The 23,025-nt window shown below is 37.5% G+C and overlaps 1 protein-coding gene across 4 annotated transcripts in view; it reads right to left on the bottom strand.

Annotated features, from left to right (window-relative positions):
* Positions 1-23,025, bottom strand: part of tnksa (tankyrase, TRF1-interacting ankyrin-related ADP-ribose polymerase a) — a 102,797-nt gene that overhangs the window by 69,312 nt on the left and 10,460 nt on the right. For 2 of the 4 annotated variants that reach the window (XM_089124018.1, XM_039688086.2), the window contains exon 3: positions 8,163-8,258. The exons of the other annotated variants lie outside the window; for them this stretch is intronic. In XM_089124018.1, the coding sequence (XP_088980144.1) occupies positions 8,163-8,258 (96 nt within the window). The remainder of the gene's footprint in view (positions 1-8,162; positions 8,259-23,025) is intronic. 4 annotated transcript variants of the gene reach the window in all.

The following is a 23,025-nucleotide window of genomic DNA, read 5'->3' as shown; positions in this document are numbered from 1 at the left end:
TGACAAACGCGATAGCGACTACAAACATCTTGATAAAAGAGAACTGTTATGGTGTGGTATGGGCTGTATACACGGCGGTATTTCCGGTGAAGGTCTAAGGATGCTAAATAACTTCCGCCAATCGTAGAGTCCAATGCAATACCGAGAATTTATATTGAATTTTATACTCCATGGTTATACTAAAAAAACATTAGTCACGAAAACAGACATCCCACGTTGTGTTTATGCTTCTTTTTAAAATTATATTAAATAAACATAACTATATATTAAATTTTATCTAAACGTATGAAAGTTTCGTTTCAAAGATTATTTTTGACTGTAAATTTTGAAGACTGCTATAATTACGTTTTCCTTGGTTTTCCTCCGCTTTAATCTCCCCAACCGAAACTGACGAGCATCGTTGCGTCAAATGCGGAACTTATGCGTGCATATAGCCCAAAGCGGAGCAAATGGGCACCATCTAATTTCAGGGAATGAATTTGCATGCTCACTCGGCTCATCGTCAGCGAAAATCGCGTTGAAAAACGCTGGCGAAAAACGTGCGCTGATATTCGTCCCGGTGTGTACGGCCCTTTACAGTCTGTAATATTTACATATGGCATATAATAATATTTAGAACCTCTACGAAAAGCTTGCACACTGACTTTGCCACTCATTGAAAATAAACAAGAGATACATGTGATCGGATGAATCGGATTCGGTTCACATGATCTGTGCACAGATCCCATGTGAAAACTGCCTTTGTGTCGAAGTGGTACCACCGCCCCAAATCATGAGCAGCCTAGGGATGGGACGATAACCGGTTTCACTATAAACCGTGATAAAATGTACTGACGGTTAGTATTATCGTTTAAAATTTAATTATCATTAAAACCGTGTTTGATTATCGCGATTTTAATAACTCACTGAATCCTGTCGGCCAGTCTGCCTGACGCAGGCGCGGAGCACGCAATATTTTTTTTAAATTACTATTCGAGAAGGAATGGCGGAAGGCAGTGACCGTGCTCAGGAGGTTTTTCAGCCTTTTTAAGAGGACCAAATCTGAGGTGTGGTCATATTTTGGGTTTTACAAAAGTCCTGAGGGAAACTTGATCGAGGATGGTCACCTTGTCTGCCGAACAAAAAGTCACTGCAATAGAAACACTTCAAATCTGCCGAGTCGTCTTGTGTGATCGTCACCCGAACGCAAGGCAAGTTAACTTTGACATCAATACCAAAACTGGGAAACAATTGGGCACGAAATGTTGTTTTGAGTTGAAACATTTTATGTCACTCACTTGAAATAGACGTCAAGCTTCCGCGAAGAAAAGTTCGTAGCAAGTGGATTTGAGCCAAAGACGAACGAACAACTTCAAACAAGACTATTATTAAGAGTGATATTTTAAGGGATAGTAAAGTATAGATACATCACGTATTAAACCGATTTTATTTTTACCACATAATTACGGGGACATATTGAATTGATAATGAGATTAGCTAATGTTTTAAATCTTACCTGTTTATGAATTCATTTTGTAAAACAATCGTCCAGACAAGATATATCACACCAATATTATCAAACTCTGTAAACAATAAATCAACTCTGATTTCATTTTTGCAATACAATCAAAAACCGGAGACGCAAGACGGCAAGTTGTATTTGAATGAAACGAGAGCGCGCGTCCGTTGTGAATGTTATGGATGTGCGCCGTGTAATAATGCGTTGCTATTGACGACGGGCATTATAAAGAAGCAAATGCCATAGAATAGAATCTTGCTTAAAAACTGCATAGAGAGGCTTGTTTTATTTGTTGTTTGTTGATTTTCAATTATAAAACTTGTTGAAATGTTTTCAGTGAGCATTTTGAGCACTTTCATAAATTTTTAACAAAACCGTGATAATATTGATAATCATGATTATTTTGGACACTATAATCGTGATATGAAATTTTCATACCGTCCCATCCCTAGAGCAGCCCACAGGGAATTCTCCCAATTCTCCTAATGGCCACTCTGGGCCTGGATGCATCAATACCCAAACTGATCTGAGACTATCGGCACTTCATTAAACTTCCTATAATGTGATTTAACCTCACTTTCTTAGTGTTGAAGGTCAGAGGCATTAGTTTCATCCCTCGAGTATTTAAGCGGACTACATTTACACAACGGATTCTGTGTAATCCTACAGACATATTGACAGATGGAAAACTTGGGATTTTTTTTAAAGATATCTAAAACCGGTGGAGCATTATGATACAATAAAAAGGAGGCAACAGTTGTATCTGTCATAGCTTACGCATGCTGATTTATTTAAATGTATGCACACCCACATATTCACCTGGAGTAAAACACATGAACAAAATCTCTGCGGTCATTCAAATTAGACTGAAAAATATGCACTATTGGTTGGTTTAAACTCATCTGGGAAAGATATTGGCAAGAATATCAAATCAATTATTTTTCTATTGGATTAAGAAAGTAAACAAGAAAAAAATACTTTACTCAGCTAGCAAATTTCCTACTCCTTCGTTAGTCGAAAAATACAAAAAAATTACGCACAAGGGAGTAGGTCTGGGTTTTCTGCTTATGTTTACTCTGGGTTTTAAGAGATTGTCTAGGCTATGGTTGTGCTGCTATGACACGAAAAACATTAACTTAAGATTTCAAAGGGAAAATATTTATCATCTTTTTCGATTTGGTATGATGAAAGTCAAAATGGATGTTCAAAGCACTGGTTGAGTTGGAAAGTGACTTCATTGGGGTTAAAAAAAAACTGACACCAATAGTTGGTAGTTGAAGTTTGCATCAACAAACTTTTTTCTTTCCATACTTCTATTCCCCCGAGTTCCAGAGAAAACATCATCCAAGACCATCAGTGACTTTGTATTCTCCTTGACATTTTCCAGTTTAGACTCTATAGTTCTCAGAGTAATATGACCAACATAAATCCATTTATAGACAGAAAGGAACAGACACATAAAAAAGAACCCAAAAAAGTGGGCAATACAAGAGCTAAGAGGTTCTAGTCCCTGAGAAAGACGTTCTGAAATCATGTGAGAAATAATGGTTAAAAGGGCTCTTTTTGAAGCCATGCAGCACTCCACTACCTTACCAATTCAGGTCTATATCTCATAAGAACATTTACTCTGCTTTCTTGTACTGTTTTTGTACTGGAGGGCATTCACACATCAAACATCTTCCCATTACACACATAAATGTCAGAGTCATCATTCAGACACCTCACCAAGGATTCGCTCTTTTAAAGGACAAGGTTTTTTTATTTGTCTGTGAAATTGAACTTGTATTGACTCAAAATAATTTTGTGTTATCATGGGAAGTGGGCCCTAATGAATAGTACTTCTTGAAAGTATATCAAGCAAAACTAAACGAACAGCGCTCTGATTAACATGGCGAGAGGATGATATGCCAGCGGCTATTTGATTGTTCCATTCTGAAAGTGTTCTGAAGTAATCTCTGCTAAACAAACAAGTCAAACAAATTGGATTCATCAAGGCTGTAGCAAGCAATAGAGAAATTTACTTACATCCGATTACAATAGAGCACCAGGGGTGAGGTGAACTCTGACATGAGAATGGCCAAACAAAACTGCGATCTCATGCGTCATCACTTTAGATTAAACCTACACACGAAATGTATACTTAACATAACAAGCCTTAACAATGTCTACAATTTTTCAATCAAGTCTCAAATTTCCCTTTTCTGTGTCTCATATTAGAGGTAGAGTCATATTAACCATATAGCTCACATCTAAACTCCCTTTAATCACTATCTGGAAGTCGCTCAAATAAAAATGGTGCAGAACAAAGGCAATTTTTAATAAAACCCTCACCCAAACTATGTGGCAAATACATTATAAAATTAGACGTCCACATTCAAAATTGGGTTAATAACTTCCCTATCTAAACCATCTGTGTTCTAGCAAGAATTAAATGCCTCATTATTCATATAATACTATTAACCTTTAAATAAATGAAAAGAGAAAATTGCAAAAACACAAAATGAATCAGTCTGGAACGCACCATTCAGTAATTGATCACTTCACAAAAAGCTACAATGCAAGTGTGTCTAATGCAACTTAAAGGGACATTTTGTCTTTGTACGTATTTCATACGATGGCAGAGGCATTACCACATGATCAAAGTCAAAGACAAGCAACTCCAAAACTTCCTTTAAAAGATTTTCTCGCAATAAGCAACAAAAACACTTGGCTTAATCGTGCTGACTCTATTTTTAAATTACACTCAGCAGACTGTTTATTGGAAATAAACCAATATTTCATGCAGCTGAACTGACCCAGACAAGTTAATATGCGCAATCATTAGGCTGTAACAACAAAACAGACTTGATGACCCGGAGAGGTTTGTTCTGAAGCTGTTTGGAGAAAATGCAGCTACGCTTACAGATGGTTGAATGGCATTAGACCTCTCGCATAAGCATAACGCCTTTTGGCAACTGTGATGCGAAATGGCTAATTCGCAATGTAATTGGTGCAGGCAACATTCAAATTATCAGAACAAAAGTAAGAGGAGAGAAACTCGCCTTGGGCAAATGAACAACATGAATAACTCGGGTTCACGTTGCTCAGTTTCTAAGCGAATAGCCTACTTCAGTTAGTAATTAGGGGTTAGGTTCCAGGAAAATGAAAAACTGTGTGTTGTGTTTTGTAGTATGGTATGATATAGCTAGCCAACCCTGATTACCAATGAAATGAATGCTGTTCTTCAATATTTCTAGACAGATGATGGGAGGCTCGGCAGTCAGGGTCAGGTAGCTAGGCAGGAAAAGTGGATCTATAATAATTATCTGTAATACTCTAGAGACTGAAGCTCTGCCTCCTGCTCTATTTATACTCGCAAAACCAAACACATCAACTCTGTCACTCACACCAGGAGCTGCCATTTATACGTATCTATCACCTTATTTCTGATTTTCTAAGAGAAGTGGATAGAAAAACGGATGTTCATGGCAAATCTCATTTACATACAATTTCTAATGGCTGCTGCAGTTGCTCTGCATATCGAGTAGTTCTATAAGATACGCATCTCTCCTATTGATACCACTTGAATAAATGTGCTTAATTGTTTATGAGACCTGAGAAATGACCTTCTAATTCATTTGATTTTGCATCTGATGTACATTTCATTACGGACTACATTTCTGTTTACATGATATGAGAAATTAGCAACATCTCTAGCAGCCAGCTGTTGTATCAATGAAGTCTAATGGCTTTTAATAAAGCTTGTATTGAATTCAGAATGAGAATCGTTTTATAACGCATCACTGTTGCTGTGTTTCTGTGAGAGATGAAGAGAAATGATATTTCTTGGCAGCAAAACGTATTGTCAGTTTGGAGAATTACCCCGCTGACGAAAGGTTTTCTACATCCCTTGTGCAACTAACCAAACAGGAAATGATGCAATTAAGTGTAAACACAATTGAAATGTGTCTAAGAAGACCATGTAATAAATCAGTAAAGCCTGATAATACACAGATTTCTGTCCCCAAACAACACAAAGAACAGGGCCAAGTGAAGTGAACAGTATATTATAAAATGTAGTTTAATTTAGATTTGACCAAGTCATGGTGTCAAGTCATATTCAGCGGACAACCAACATTTACATGAAAAAAACATGGTGTAATGCAATAAATTACCACTTTACTATACAGATAATATTTCACAAAATTATATATTATGTATTTGACTGAAATAAGGGTGAACAATAATTTCAACCGAACAGCAATAGCAGCACATTAAATGCAATGTTTAAATCAAAAACTAAGTTTTTAAAAAAAAATTTACTGAAACACAAGGATGATGAATCATTTTAATTTTATACGCAATAAAACGATCCCTGATTTATTTATCTTAAGTAGTTGGTCAATATGGGTTTTTCAATGGCTGATGTTGAGTTTTACACAATATTTACTCGATGCAATAAAATCATGAAAAAAGAAAGTAAAATTAAGAACAAACTGGAGAGATTCTGATAGTCGGTTAATCTTAAAATTGCCAAATTATTGACCTGGTTAATACATCTATAACCATAAAATCTATAAACAAATAACAAATCGTTGAATCAGAGTTTTAAATCAATTCATGACACAGAAATGAACAACAAATGACATCTCCATATTCACGCCCTGAAGAATGAAGTGATGACACTAGAACGGTGCAAACTATTACAGAGTGGTGAATTACTTCGGTAAAGCTGGCAAAATAGGCTTTAAATAAAACATTATATTATTTTATTCTGTTTTTTTCTGTTCACAGAAGCGCTGCAGGTGTGTGAACATTGTTAAATGTAAAACTATTTAAAATTTTATTTACGCATTTAAAACTAAACCGCCGACATTTTTGATGACAGATACTTATTCTTTCTAATTTTATTTAATTCTAATTTGAACCCCTGATACTGGAGAGAACACTGTGATGGACAATCTGAAAATCCTCTGTGTTTGTAGCCAACACTTCAAACTGGATGGCAACAAACACAGTGATTTAGGCCAAACGGAGGGGAATACTAAAAGAAACAGAAAGCTGTTCCAATAGCACTCTATGTTTACCATAATGCTGTTTAAAGTGTAGACATAGTACGATACAATTTTCAGTGATAAACCTACACTTACAATACCTGTTTTGTCAACAACTCTGTCGATCCGATGGTCTGTGGACAAGGAAAAAAATATGGAGGCATAATCTGCAGTTTTCATATTAACTAGGGCAATTAACATGGAAATCTAATAGGTGCTTCACCTATTTGGATTATTAACTGAAAGGCTGCGATTATTTTTTATGCGCAGCTCGTCAGTGACGTACGGCTCTGTGATGCGTAGTAAATGCTGCTCCAACTGAAAGCACTGCATTTGAAAAAGCAACATCTTTCCAAACATGCGAAGTATTTATGAACCTCTTGTCCAACAAAAGACAACATTTAATAAATCAAAGCATATCAATCTTCTGTTTATTCAGCTAGGATGATGCCCATTGGCATGTCTGATCAGCTGCACATAAAATAGTCGCAAGTTGCAACCTTTGTCAAATCGCCTGTGGTTTCATTTCGATTAATCATGCAGCCCCTAATATTAAGCCTGGTTTCCATTATAGATTTGCCCAAAACTTTTGTGATATTTTATAAAGGTCAATACATTTTTGGTGAAAAGACGCCCTTTCCTCTAACCGATGTTATGCGACTAAAACATAATTTTTTCCTCTCGCGATAAATCATTCCAAAAATCATGGCAACGGGTGTTGGTAGGTTTATGTATATCACAACCACCAGCAATTATTTTTAATCGAAGGAGATGTAGGCTTGTCAATCAAACATTAAGGGCAAGAAAAGCCCCTTATACTTGAGAGTGGCCACATATGAGGTGTTTCTCCCTTCTATCTGCTCCATGGTCTTGAAAAATTGTGGCATTTCTTTGTTGTTTAGTCATAATTCTTTTTTTATTTTGTCTCGTCTTCTGTCCAAACATACCGCGCCATCTTTAAAGAATGATCGACTTTTACGAATGCCAGGTGACCTGTAAATGCAAAAAAACTTTCCATTGCAGTTTAGGGATATATTCCTTTTTCGAAAATCACCTCATGCGAGTTTTTGCTAAAATGACGTGTTTCCATTGGGTGTGTTTTCAATTCGCAATTTCAATTTGTGCAATTTAAAAGGTAATGGAGATGCAACTATAAAAGCACTGAAGTTGTCAAAAGTCCACCCAATTAAGTGATCTGGTGACAAACAAATGGAAATATCTTGGTCCACGAATCAAGTAAAATGAGAAAACAATGTTAATTTACATATACTACAAATATTATAACAATACAAAGCAGGTTGAAAATCAGCCAACTTACACTTTGTGAATTAAAATCCTCACGATGTAGCTCAACTTGAAAATCATTACAAATATACCATACTGTTCAATAGTCACGCATCCCAAGAGAGAGCACGCAGGCAGAGACGTGCTCAAGGACAACAGTAGTCCCACTTTACACAAACACACTTAACGTGATGAAGATAAAGATGCATAACCATGCTGCTCCATTTCAAAGGTGTGTGGACATAGTATCAGATAGGAACAAACTCCAGACATTCCAAAATGAAAACACTGATAAAAGAAAGAAAAAGAGAGACTGTGAATGGAAAACATGAGGTTGCTGCACTCACCGGTGAGAACAGCTTTAGCGGACGGGTCAGCCAGGTCCAGGGCAGACTTGCCGTCGGTGTTGCGGATGTTGGGATCGGCGCCGTGCTGGAGCAGAACTGTGCAGGGGAAACACAAGCAGTATCGTAACTCAGGCAGACAGAGGCTGCTGCTGGGACCGCTCGCACCGCTGACTGGTAGCGCTTGCCTCGGCATGGTGCAGACATAAACACACATCGCGCACCAGCGCACCAGGAGCAGCAGCGAAAACAGCCCACACGGAAAAACACACACTGCAGTGAGACGGGGGGAAAAAGCCCATGTTACACTGAGAGAGTCCGACTCCAGGCATGTGAGAGTGGAATATCAAAGCATGTCTTTCGATCCTCTCCACGGCCCCCGGAGAGAAAGAAAGAGACGACGAGAGCCGTTCGCCGGCGCTCTGTTATTGATACCCAAGTAACGCAGAGCACCTAGAGCGAGTAGCATCTATCAGCTGTCTCCAATCCTCTTCTCTCTCTCTCTGTACAACAACATACGCTTGTACACAGGCTAACGTACACGTCCCCTCCCTCTGCCCTCCCTGTCCAATTCACTACCCTCCTCAGTAACACTTCCACACATCTCGCGCTCCCTACAATTCCTCACACAGATCTCTGGCATCAGAGAGGGATTACACAGAATGCTTTGTGAAAATGGACAGTTCCATTTCTTCAAAACAAAGGGAATGTCCAGGAGATTGATACTAATCATTTAGTCAAATTAACTGGGAAGACTTGCATAATCTGATTTGGGTTCACTTGGATTATTGATTTATTTGTGCAGGGACATTTCACTGTACTTTGACGCATTTCCGTTTTGGTGACTTCTATTGTTTGAAGAAAACACTACATTGAATAATATTTCTCAAAATATTAAATATATAAACAAAAGTATTATATATTGTAGTAGGTCTGGCGGATATGGCCAAAGAATACAGAGATATAGTTATTTTCTACTTTCTATTTGGCTAAATAAAAAATCTGTATTTACAAAAATGATTTCACATCCTGCCCAATGTTGTGCGACAATGTTCATATTGAAGGCTAGGAAAACAAATAGTGACCATGTAGGGCTGTCCCGTATATTATGTGTATTCAAACATTCTAACAACATTACAATCCAAAAACAGTTCACTAAACTAAAAAATGAATATAAATCAAAACAAAAAGTACAGGCTAAACGTTAATTGGTAAGAGGAACCCACATCCACTCATCCGAGCTTAGTAATTATTTCAGCCTACATTTGATTACCCCATTACAATAATCACTTTACAGTTACTGCTAGTGCTATCATACAAATACACTTACTTTAGGTTTAATATTCTAAATATGGCACATTTAACGTCCAACAATAAAGATTTTACAAAATGTAACTTTATTTTAGTGCTCCTATTCTCTTGCGCTCTGTCTGTTTGGTGGCGATGCTCGTTCACTGAAGTCTGTGAAGTTAACAGAGACTCACTCGCTTAAGGCTCTACTCCTGACGGCAAGATTTGCTAACATTTACAGATGGAGAATATACCTGAAAAATGTGGCAAACACCATTAAACAGTGCAAGTATCTGTCTACACATGTAAGCTATCTGTCAGAGCATCTGACAAGGCAAGCAGATTTAAACTATGCAGGTTTACTATTCTTACTAGCAAGTTATTTTGAAACCCTTAATAGAAAGCATATCTCATGTTTAGGACAAAATGGGATTAAACGCTTTGCATGCACCAACTCACTCTGTGTCCTTCACTATTTTTCAGATGCATTCTAACCACTGTATATGGATATAAAAATGGCTTCTTCCTACATTGTTTATAAAAAAATATATTGATCTATTGTACAAACCCAATGTACTCAGCCCTAATACATAGAAAAGTAAATAAATTAGTTGACCTCACTATTAATGCCTTGGTTGTTGGCCAATTTGTCAGAAAATCTTCTCTGAAAGAAAAAAAAAAGATTCAAAATAACTGGAAGCTAATTATAGCACAGCCACTAAATAAATTGAGAAAAATAAATAAATAAATATCCACACTAATCAATCTGATGGCCAACAGAGTAGACCATTTCTCAAAGCAGATTCAACACTGAAGCACTTCTGCTAAAAATTGTGATGTAGGTTATCATTTTATTTCATTCATTTATTTTTTTAAACTTGGACAAAAATACACTCAATCTCACTATTTGTCTTATCTAGTTAGGTGACTATTCTACTCACATTCTCCACCAGAGAGAATACAGAACATTTATTTCTATTATAATCTTACAAAAGATTCATATTTCAAATAAATGCTGATATTTTGAACTTCCTATTCATCAAAGAATACTGAAAAAATGTATCACGTCCGACAAAAATATGTAAAACCGTTCAGCATATTTGAATGATGTGACAAGACTGGAGTAATAATGCTGAAAATTCAGTTATTTAAAATTGTACACTCTCAGAAAAAAAGGTCCAAAAGCTGTCACTGGGGCTGTACCTTTTCAAAAGGTACACTTTTGTACCCAAAGGCTGCATATTGGTACCTTAGTGGTACATATTAGTACCTAAAATGTACATTTTAGTACCTAAAATGTACATGGTAACACCTAAAATTTACATATTAACACCTAAAATGGACATATTAGCTCCTGAAATGTACATATTAGCACCTAAAGTGTACATATTAATACCTAAAATGTACATATTAGCACCTAAAATGTACTTATTAGCACCTAAAATGTACTTATTATTAGCACCTAAAATGTACATATTAACACTTATAAAATAGACAAAAGTTTACCTTTTGAAAAGGTACAGCCCCAGTGATGGCCTTTGTACCTTTTTTCTGAGAGTGTAATTATATTTCACAATATTACGGTTTTTACTGTATTTTTGGTCAAAATAAATCCGACCAGCCTCAAACATTTGAACAATAGCGTTGTTGATGGCGGTCCATCATGTTGGGACCGACTAAAGCATATGTTTTACAAGAAAGCTGTTCTCAAAACACTACAGTGTCCAATCTTTAAAGCCTGAGAAAGAAACAAGTGAAGGAATTCTGGCAAAGAAGATTGAACTAAAAAAAGAAGAGCAATCTTGTGTTTTGCACGAACATGATTGTATTGCTATGGCGGTGACTCATAGGTCATCCATTTCTCATCAGAAAAACACTTTTTGAAAAGCATTAAACCAGTGTGTGAAATACACCACTGCATGAAGGGATGACTCTGGGTTTGATGCAGAAAAGTAAGGGATGAGGAAAAAGCTTTATCTAAGTGGGAAAATACAGCTACCGTCAGCCCTCTCGGTCAAATTAGTATGCACTAAAGGCCCCACAGAGACCACATTTGCATACACTGGTGTCATGAAAGCACTTGAGTGGTGGGCTGCTGTGAGGCGGGTGGGGACAAAGGGCTGGAAGTGTCGACATGACGCGATGGGGTGATTAAAATTCGCTGGCGTGCTTATGACAGCTTGCCTATCCATCAGGAGAAAGGCATCGAGGGCACAATTCGGTAACCTCCGCTCTGCAGGCGGTCCCCCTTCCTATGAGACACATCTACATTGTTAGCATGCTTATACTTTCTGGAGGGTCAATAACAATGCTTTATTGTCCGGATAGACTGTTTGTATATTCTGTTTGTTCAAAACTACACTGCAATGATTTCATTTTTGTATTAAAATTCAGTTGGATATTTTTCAGGTGATGGATGTCAGCATGATACAAATGTTGGTACAAACAATTATAATAAAGAAAAGAGCTTTGCTGCAAAGGAAACATGACTAAGTAGCTTAGAAAAATTTGATCAAACTAAATTGTTGTGGGGTGCAACTAACATTCAGAAATATAAAAGAAAATAATGGAGAGAGATAGAGGACCCCTGCGTGACTTGGTGTCAAGATAAATAAGACTTTAATAAGATTAATAAGACTGTCTCTTAAAATATAAGATAATTTGACTTCATGACTTAATGTCATTTGGTGGGAAACCCAAAAACATATTCATGAATTATTAATAGGGCAGGTCAAAATGTCCACCTTTGCGAGTATCCAAGAAAACATAGTCAGTTATGGCTTAAGTGAAGAACGCATGTGTATCATTCAACGCGTTCTCATCCTAGGGTGTCATTATAGTGACACTTTTGAAATTTCTTCTAAATCCGCACATGGCACCCTTTAGCGTTAATATGACACGCACAGAGCTTTGTTCTGGGGTAGGTTTAGGGTTAGACCACTAGGAGGCGCCTTCTGGCCCAATTATCTGCCTCTCATATTGAGGCTAAAGGGTGCCTTGGTTGTAGATGAAATGTCAAAAGCGTCAGTATATGACGTCTTGGGATGAGACTGGGCTGGTATCATTATATTGGATCTGTGCATTAGTCTTAAAGTGACAGCAGCCTAAAGCCCCTTTCACACAGAGATTCCGGAAAATACAAGGATGATGTGACCTGGTATTTGTCCCGGGATTATTTGATTTCGGTGCATTCACACTGCCAGTGATTTGCCGGGATCTGCCAGTGCATTCACACACAACACGTAAAGATCCCCTAAGTACACATCACGTCAGGATGAGATGCGTTACGTACGTCGTACGTGTCGAAAACATGTACACGCGCATACCGTTCCACAAATCTGGTGAACGATCTCAGCTTCAGCGCGGATAGTGAGGAGCTCCTGGTCTCTGCTTCGTTCCAGTTTGCAGATGTTTGTTCGTCCTTTCTTTGTTGATGACAAACACAAACTTTCTTCTAAGAGCACCAGAGTCGTACTATGTCACATTTACGGAATTGGTTGGTCCCGGATTTTGTTCACACAGCTCGCGTTCCGGGACTGATTCCAGCAATGTTACTAGGTCCCCAACCCGGCATCGATGCCGGTATAAATCCCGGGTTGTGTTTGCGTTCACACAGAAGGCGTTCTGGCAATTTCCACGCGCTGTGTGAAAGGGGCATAATTCTCTCCTTGGACGATCCATAGGGGCAGTAGGTTTTTGCAATCAGTACACCGGAGAGGAAAGGGTTAAATTAAATGCTGAAGGACCGGCCATGTAAACATGAACAAAATTAATGCCAATACTTATCTTTCATCTCCAATGGTTCAGATCAGATCAGACGAATCCAAGAAACACCAGCATACATTTCAACGTAAGGGTCTAATCTTCAAAAAGCATCCCACTTTTTTCGTTCCAAAACAACAACAAAAACCGGGAAAAAATTAAATATCCTTTTTTTGCATGCGTGTTTTGAGTTAGAGTAATCCATCATGTTCATTTTAAAATTAAATATCGATTGTAATCCATATTCCAACGTTCAAAATCCATGTCTCCCCCGTAGTTTAGACTCTTCTGGATAAAATGAGCCATTCCACTTCTCTCTCCTTCAATCACAGGCTTTGTGATCAACAAAAATATCAAGGGAGCACATTACAGCCAGAACACCCTGTCAATCTCGCACCTCTGTTTTTGGCTGGATAAAAGCCTGGATAAAGCCAGCCAATAGCCGCGTTTCCACTGCCGGGCTAGGGCTGGGCCAGAGCTAACAGCGAGCCGGGCCGAGCTAGTGGCCTCGGGCCTCAAGCACCGGGCTTGCGTTTCCACTGCCGGGCCAGTAGCCCCACAGCGCTGCCCCAGACCCCACCCCTAACACGCCTTTCAGGATCAAACGTCATAAAACCCAACCCATTTCAGCGGGTATTATGAATTAATTTATTTTTTAAATTAGGAAGATAGCATGTATATTAACTCAACTGCCGTAGTGGCTGCAATAGTGTCCCGAGACCAGTACAGGCGATTCTCCATTTCAAGCAGCGATTTTTTGCGCGATATAACAAGTAGGGCTGCGGGCACGTTTTCAAGTTATTCATTAATCGTTAACCGAGGCCCATCGGTTAATACTCGGTGCATAGTGTGCGCGCCGCAACCTCGAGATACAGAGTAAATTTTTAACACCTTTAATAACTGATTGGACCCCATTTGAAACGAAATTAATTTATAGAAATAAAACGCAGCAAGTACGGAGCAGTTAAAGCCCCATTTCCATCACCCTTCAAACTGAAATTGCCAATTGAAAATAAGCAAAACGTCCATTTCACAAAAACTCCGTGTCTGCAAATAATAATAATAAATATAGCTGCGAGCAGCGATGAAGGGCCCAAGCCGGTGGCACCGCAACCCTGGTTCCTTAGTTACCTAAAAGCACCAGGGTGGCCATGCCACTGGCTTTGGCCCTTCATCGCGGATCACAGCTACATATATATATATATATATATATATATATATATATATATATATATACTGTATATATACATATATATATGAAGCCGGTGGCACCGCCACCCTGGTGCCTTTAGGTTTATTGTGCACGACATGCAAAATGTAACCCTGCTTTGACTGATGCAAGCTCTACAGCACAGTTTATAGTAAGAAAGAAAAGTAAGCTGTTACTCTGAGATGGTTTGGGAAACAAACATTCATCATGTCGCATTGGTTTTAGTTACTTGTCCTCGAACAGAGCCCTAATCTGTTTATATTTCAGTTACACATTCTACATTGATTAAAAAAGAAAAATCAAATGTGTTTTTAATTCATACAGAAATAAAATATTTATAATTCAGCTGAGAATAAAGTTAGCTCAAATTTTAAGAAAAACAAATATATGATCTGAAATATAGCACATTCATTTTTAAATTCATTCAGGTTCAATTACCAAAAATACAATCTTAATTTAATTTAAAGCAAATAATAAATCTAAAATATATGGGTTATATGCATATTTTGTAAAAAAAGAAAAAAAAAAGAAAGAAAGATATATATCCAAAAACACAAGGCCTTAAACTTTAACAAGGGTGCAACTCTTATCACTACAACAAACATAGTCACACACACAAGTCAAGTCACTTACATTTTATATGCAATATTGACTTTTTAGATGCAATATTGACTTTTTTCTGTTTCAGCAGAGAAAATAGTTAAACAAAGATCACAGCGACCCATCGCGCATCTCAAAGCAATGTGTTTTCTCATTACTGAATGATTCAGCATTTTGAATCCATGACTCGTTCATTAAGACGGTCATCTGGCGACACCTTATGGTGATTTAGGGTTATGTTTAAAAGTATCGTTCTTTACAGCGATTTTTAATTGACTCCTGTTAAACCAATCTCGTAACATTATTGTGTAACCGATTTAATTTGATCCGCCTTACCTAGGGTAACAGCCCTATAGTGTCTTATTATTCTAAATTATTGAATTTATTGATCAAATTTACTAATGAAAAATGAAGCATACATTTATTAAGACTAGGCTGCCCTGCAGATATTAGGCTACAATATGCAGATTTAAATATACCATTTATCAAATAATCTGTTTATTTTTAGGTTACACATTACATTGTTTAAAAAATAAAAATCAAATGTGACCCGCTCTGGCGAAATGAGTCGGAAGTTGCAACCTTCCATTTTAAGATATGGGCCGATTATGTGGAAAAACCATGAAATAGCCTAACAAAAAAAAAAAAAAAAAAATTCAAAGAACAGACATTCAAAAATAATCTCACAGGGTTTCGTAGTCTAGATAATTGAGTAAAGGTATTTAAATAACGATTAAAGTTGTCAAAGCTTTAAATTCGCTGAAATAAACATTGCTCTTCTCAACTCCCCTCGTCACCTCTGAGCATTTCCCGGGTAGGCCTATCCCCTGAAACGTTGAACTCACTGGAGGCTTCTAACCTAAACTGCGTGATTATATTTATCTGCAAGAAGAATATAGCCTATGTAAGGCTGTAACGATCGCGACACTCAGATCCACGAACCTGTGTCGCGGTGTGAGAAGACAGAATCACGACACCGACACGTCCCTTCAACTCCCGAAGTTATCCTTCACGTCCAGACCCAATGCTAGCTACAACATCTTTAAATTACTATTAGTATTATTTGAAGTTAACATTATAAAATACGTAGACTTACACCACAAAACTTAAATTATTACTAATTTTTTTTTTAAATTGGGCAATTTCAGCATTATGGAGGAGATCCAATTCCCAGATAATTAAATATTTTAATAAATTGGCCTATGTGAACCACACTGCACAAACCAAAAGTAATACTCACCGGATGAAGAAGGGTTGACTCTCTCCAGAACATAAAATCTTTATTTTATTTTCCGTGTTCGCATTTATGAGGAAAAACAATCCGAACGTGACCGTTCTCTGGAAGCAGCACTAAAACTTTCACATAGCTTAAACATGCAAGCACAAAGCCTTTCTTTAAAGTAAATTTCGTTTTAAAATAATTATCTTAATTTAAATCAATGTTTCATCAACCAATTACTAGGATTTAATAATAAGAAATAAATTGCAGACAATAGGCTAGGCCTAATCACGACGCGGAGACGCGCGGCACGTGAACTGAAGCTTGTCTCATGAACCGAAAGTCAGCGTATAAGGTATCCTCACAGACATATATTGAAATGTCTACTTTTAAACACAACCATTCAAAATGAAAGAAAACAGACTGCTCTCTGCTTATGTGGGCTAATCCGTATGAAAACTGAATTTCTCTCTGACTCCTCTTCAATCTTTCTGATTTTAGAACATTTTTGTAAAAGTGACTTTTTAATTATTTATTTAAAAAAAATTAAAAATAAGTTGAGTTTCAGCCTCGTTAAATTGCATTTATATATGTTAATCTATTTGGTCAAATTAAGCTATATAAAATAAATAGTTTATCCCTTAAAATGCTATGGATTTTGAAAGATAAAAAAAAAAAAAAAAAACGGGCAAAAAAACTTTAAAAGCGATTTTCTTAGGTTTTCAATTGGAAAAAAAAGGGCAGACGACCAGAATCAAATCTGTATATCTTTACAACCATTCAAGGTATGACCAAGGTATCATTTGAAAGCTTACAGTGTCCTCTTTCCATTAATATCAAAATCTCAATTTTTAAATTTGGGTCACTGTGACTAATTTTGCTGGATCAGGTCGGTCACAAATGTGTTTTTTATTGTAGTATTATTTTATACAGAAATACATTATAATTATATATAATATACAAAATATAACCGTGGGTGCGATTAAACAGTGTTACAATAAAACTCAACATTGTGTTTTTTAAAAATAAATTCAAATAATACAAATCCCGAAATTGCGCTAATTTTAAAATTAAACTAAAACTCATGGCTGCACAAGCATTCATAACTGTGCGCGCCAACAGCGAGGAACCAGCAGAACAGAGTGAACGTTCATTCTGTTTAGTTCAATCCTACTTAATAGGAATTTATTTAAAATGCTTGCTCTACTCCACAACATTAATGTCTTGTGCGGATATCTGTATTTTGACTTTCGGTTTTAAGTAAGCGATTTAAAAGTTCCCGAGTCCCAGCGGAGTCACACGTTGATTAACCGGTGGGAATATACACAATAGGCCTAACTGATATTGAACACAAGAGGGCAGTATAGCACTACGTATGACTCAGATTATTTTTTCTTCTTCTGAATTTTACAACCTGGCTGTTTTTGAACGTAAACATAATTCTTAAATGAAAAAAGGGAAAAACTGCTTTAATTATAATATTTGTATAATTTAATTTAGAAACAAATGATGTATAATTACATTTTTAGAAGATATGAGGCTTTTAGTGTTTACTTTTTTGACATTACTTTAATCTTTTGCCAAAGTTGCACATGCCTACTGGCTAATAAATGTGATGTATCTGTCGAGCTATCTGTATCTATCTGTTTCAAGCAATTTCAAGCATGCTAAGAGTCCCAAAAGTATCAAAAAAGAATGTTAAAGTTTGATTTGTTGCCACAGCAACAGTATCAAAGATATCAAGAATCCATTCACAGGTCTACATCTGCTGTATTTTTACATTATACAGATGAAGTTTGAAGCAAATCGGTTAAAAATAAGAGGGTGATATCAAAGCATTTTGAAAGTGACACACTTCCTGCTGCCAGTTGGTGGCGCTATAACTTTGATTCACAATAGTCACATCCATGTAATCAGCCTCTTACAGTGAACACACTGCTGAAGTTTCATCAAGATCAGTTAATGTATGCTGAAGTTATAACACACTTCCTGTTTCACGTTTCTCGCCATAATTTTGTTTCCTCGCCACGGCCAAACCGTTCGAGATATCAAAAATCCCCTCGCAAACTTTCATCCTCAATGCCTTGACTTCATGCTGACCGAGTTTCGTGCCGTGTGTTTGAATTCTCTAGGAGGAGTATTGCACATTCCACTGCGAGCGTTTTACAAACAAACCTCAATAGCCGACTTCCTGTTTAGCTGGGGTAAAAAGTAAGAGCGTGAGGTATAGATGAAACGATGAGATCAACATGTGTACCGAGTTTCATATTATTACATGCAAGCGTGTTTGATTTATGGACCAAGTGTTCGGACCCCGTTCCAGGGGGCGCTGTCTAGCCCCCCTGCCACACCCAGGTACCATCTTCAGCCCGGCTCTGATGGCTGTGGGATCTGACCTGTGTGCAAAGTTTCAAGAGTTTTCAAACCCGTTAAGGGCCCCAAAAGCCGCTAAGAGTCTCAAAATCATAAAAAAAAAGAATTTTAAAGTTTGATGCGTTGCCACGGCAACAGTATCAAAGATATCAAGAATCCATTCACAGGTCTTCATCTGCTATGTATTTACATTATACAGATTAAGTTTGAAGCACATCGGGTAAAAATAAAAGGGTGAGTTCAAAGCATTTTGAAAGTGACACACTTCCTGCTACCAGTTGGTGGCGCTATAACTTTGACTCACAATAGTCACATCCATGTGATCGTCCTCTTACAGCGAACACACTGCTGAAGTTTCATCAAGATCAGTTAATGTATGCTGAAGTTATAACACACTTCCTGTTTCACGTTTCTCGCCATAATTTCGTTTCCTCGCCACGGCCAAACCGTTCGAGATATCAAAAATCCCCTCGCAAACTTTCATCGTCAATGCCTTGACTTCATGCTGACCGAGTTTCGTGCCGTGTGTTTGAATTCTCTAGGAGTAGTACTTCAAATTCCATTGCGAGTGTTTTATGAACAACCCTAAATAACCGACTTCCTGTTGGGCTGAGGTAAAAAGTAATAGTATGAGGTATATATGAACGATGAGATCAACATGTGTACCGAGTTTCATATTATTACATACAAGCGTGTTTGAGTTATGGACCAAGTTTTCGGACCCCGTTCCAGGGGGCGCTGTCTAGTCCCCCTGCCACGCCCGGGTACCATCTTCAGCCCGGCCCTGATGGCCGCGGGTTCTGACCCGTGTGCTAAGTTTCAAGAGTTTTTGAGCATGTTTAGGGCCCCAAAAGTGCCCGAATAGTCGTATAAATAATAATAATAATAATAATAATATAGCTGCGAGCAGCGATGGCGGGCCCAAGCCGGTGGCACCGCAACCCCGGTTCCTTTAGTTACCTAAAGGCACCCGGGTGGCGGTGCCGAAGGCTTTGGCCCTTTTATGATTAAATGTTAAAACGGCTTGCCATAATCATCTCATTATAGTCATTTTGACTAGTCACAATTATGTTACAGATATCTTAAATGATAATACAAACAATCCAAAATGTAATTACGAATAGACAGAAAGATGTTGTTGATATCTACAATGTTAATTCCGGATAGGCAAACTTAGCTTTTAAATGTTGAACGGGCTTGCCATACAGGGACGTAGGCTCAGAGAGAGGCTCACCATATTCAAACAAAAAAATCTCTCTTCCTCTTGGTCCGAGCTAATGACTATGTATTAGAAAGTTGTCCGGCTTGAGGAGTACAATGTATATACCGATTTTTGTAACTGTAGATAAAACTAACAACCCCACTTTTGTCAAAAGGTGGCGCTATTTAGTCCTTGCACCATGCCCGTTTCTGAAACTTTGCACATGTCTACTGGCTAATAAATGTGATGTATCTGTTGAGTTTCAAGCAATTTCAATTTCAATTTCAATTTGACTGTTGAAAAGAAGTGCGCCGATTAGATAATCAGGATCGGTATCGGCTCTGACACTGCCATCTTTGACGAGGCTGATTCAAATTCTATATTGTGCATGTACTATTCTATGTAAGGCACAAAGGCACAAAAACTTTCTAAAGTACCATACAATTTTTGTGTACTGTATTATAAGTGTTCTGAAGCTATTATGTGATATAGATATTAATATTTAAGTCATTAAATTCAAGAACACGTAAACTTTTCCCTCTCTGCGCCTGTCAGTCATTCTCCATTCAGCATTCAAACAGCACGTCGCATTCGGTTACAGTCAATGATGAAACGATCTTCAAGATGATTCAATGTTAATCCTATTATACTGGGTCTTTAAGATAAAGGTCTAAAGGTCTATATTTTCGAATGAAGAAACTTTTTCTTGCTGGACTTTATTGCTGTAACTTAATCGTGTTACTTTCTACTGGGTGTCGGACGCTGTCGGTTAGATCACAACACTAGAGTCAGAGCACTATAATTGTTCTTCACGCACACAGTAACTGAAATTTAAAACCTTTAAAAGAAAAGGCTCAATAAACTATTGCATAGATAGATAATGTATAATACACTGTTCATAAATATGTTTTTCCTTTGTGCTTTGAACTTTTCAATGCGGACTCAACACGCTGTAACTTCATGTGGCTTCAAGCACATCATTCTCCGCTCGGGATGCACATAAGTGCTTTGTGCTGCACCGTATTAGAGCCGTAATATCATAATGCAGTGACATAATGACAGATTATTAATTGCCTTTCAATTATATGTTGCTGCGTCATTAAACATCTGTCCTATGCATTTCAAACATTTATAGCAGCCATGGCTATATCTTTTTATGATTTTTGTTATCTTGTTTTTCATGAATGTATTTTTTAAAAATAAGAGCAATGTGTATTATCTATTATTAATATAGTTTATAATAGCATTTTTGTCATAGATTATGACAAAGTAATCATATGATCCACCAGCGAGGAACCAGCAGAACAGAGTGAACATTCTTTCTGTTTAGTTCAATCCTACTTAATAGGAATTTATTTAAAATGCTCGCTCTACTCCACACCATTAATGTCTTGTGCGGACATCCGTATTTTGACTTTCGGTTTTAAGTAAGCGATTTAAAAGCTCCCAAGTCCCAGCGGAGTCACACGTTGATTAACCGGTGGGAATATACACAATAGGCCTACCTGATATTGAACACAAGAGGGCAGTATAGCACTACGTATGACTCAGATTATTATTTTTTTCTGAATTTTACAACAATTCTGGCTGTTTTTGAACGTAAACATAATTCTTAAATGAAAAAAGGGAAAAACTGCTTTAATTATAATATTTGTATAATTTAATTTAGAAACAAATGATGTATAATTACATTTTTAGAAGATATGAGGCTTTTAGTGTTTACTTTTTTGACATTACTTTAATCTTTTGCCAAAGTTGCACATGCCTACTGACTAATAAATGTAATGTATCACTCGAGCTATATGTATCTATCTGTTTCAAGCAATTTCAAGCATGCTAAGAGTCCCAAAAGTATCAAAAAAGAATGTTAAAGTTTGATTTGTTGCCACAGCAACAGTATCAAAGATATCAAGAATCCATTCACAGGTCTACATCTGCTGTATTTTTACATTATAAAGATGAAGTTTGAAGCAAATCGGTTAAAAATAAGAGGGTGATATCAAAGCATTTTGAAAGTGACACACTTCCTGCTGCCAGTTGGTGGCGCTATAACTTTGACTCACAATAGTCACATCCATGTAATCAGCCTCTTACAGTGAACACACTGCTGAAGTTTCATCAAGATCAGTTAATGTATGCTGAAGTTATAACACACTTCCTGTTTCACGTTTCTCGCCATAATTTTGTTTCCTCGCCACGGCCAAACCGTTCGAGATATCAAAAATCCCCTCGCAAACTTTCATCCTCAATGCCTTGACTTCATGCTGACCGAGTTTCGTGCCGTGTGTTTGAATTCTCTAGGAGGAGTATTGCACATTCCACTGCGAGCGTTTTACAAACAAACCTCAATAGCCGACTTCCTGTTTGGCTGGGGTAAAAAGTAAGAGCGTGAGGTATAGATGAAACGATGAGATCAACATGTGTACCGAGTTACATATTATTACATGCAAGCGTGTTTGATTTATGGACCAAGTGTTCGGACCCCGTTCCAGGGGGCGCTGTCTAGCCCCCCTGCCACACCCAGGTACCATCTTCAGCCCGGCTCTGATGGCTGTGGGATCTGACCTGTGTGCAAAGTTTCAAGAGTTTTCAAACCCGTTAAGGGCCCCAAAAGCCGCTAAGAGTCTCAAAATCATAAAAAAAAAGAATTTTAAAGTTTGATGCGTTGCCACGGCAACAATATCAAAGATATCAAGAATCCATTCACAGGTCTTCATCTGCTATGTATTTACATTATACAGATTAAGTTTGAAGCACATCGGGTAAAAATAAAAGGGTGAGTTCAAAGCATTTTGAAAGTGACACACTTCCTGCTACCAGTTGGTGGCGCTATAACTTTGACTCACAATAGTCACATCCATGTGATCGTCCTCTTACAGCGAACACACTGCTGAAGTTTCATCAAGATCAGTTAATGTATGCTGAAGTTATAACACACTTCCTGTTTCACGTTTCTCGCCATAATTTCGTTTCCTCGCCATGGCCAAACCGTTCGAGATATCAAAAATCCCCTCGCAAACTTTCATCGCCAATGCCTTGACTTCATGCTGACCGAGTTTCGTGCCGTGTCTTTGAATTCTCTAGGAGTAGTACTTCAAATTCCATTGCGAGTGTTTTATGAACAACCCTAAATAACCGACTTCCTGTTGGGCTGGGGTAAAAAGTAATAGTATGAGGTATATATGAACGATGAGATCAACATGTGTACCGA

This window comes from Pimephales promelas, chromosome 19 (assembly GCF_988280905.1).
Source record: "Pimephales promelas chromosome 19, fPimPro1.hap1.1, whole genome shotgun sequence".
Classification (NCBI taxonomy): domain Eukaryota; kingdom Metazoa; phylum Chordata; class Actinopteri; order Cypriniformes; family Leuciscidae; genus Pimephales; species Pimephales promelas.
Note: the sequence above shows the minus strand (reverse complement) of the source record. Positions and strands in the feature narration are given on the sequence as shown.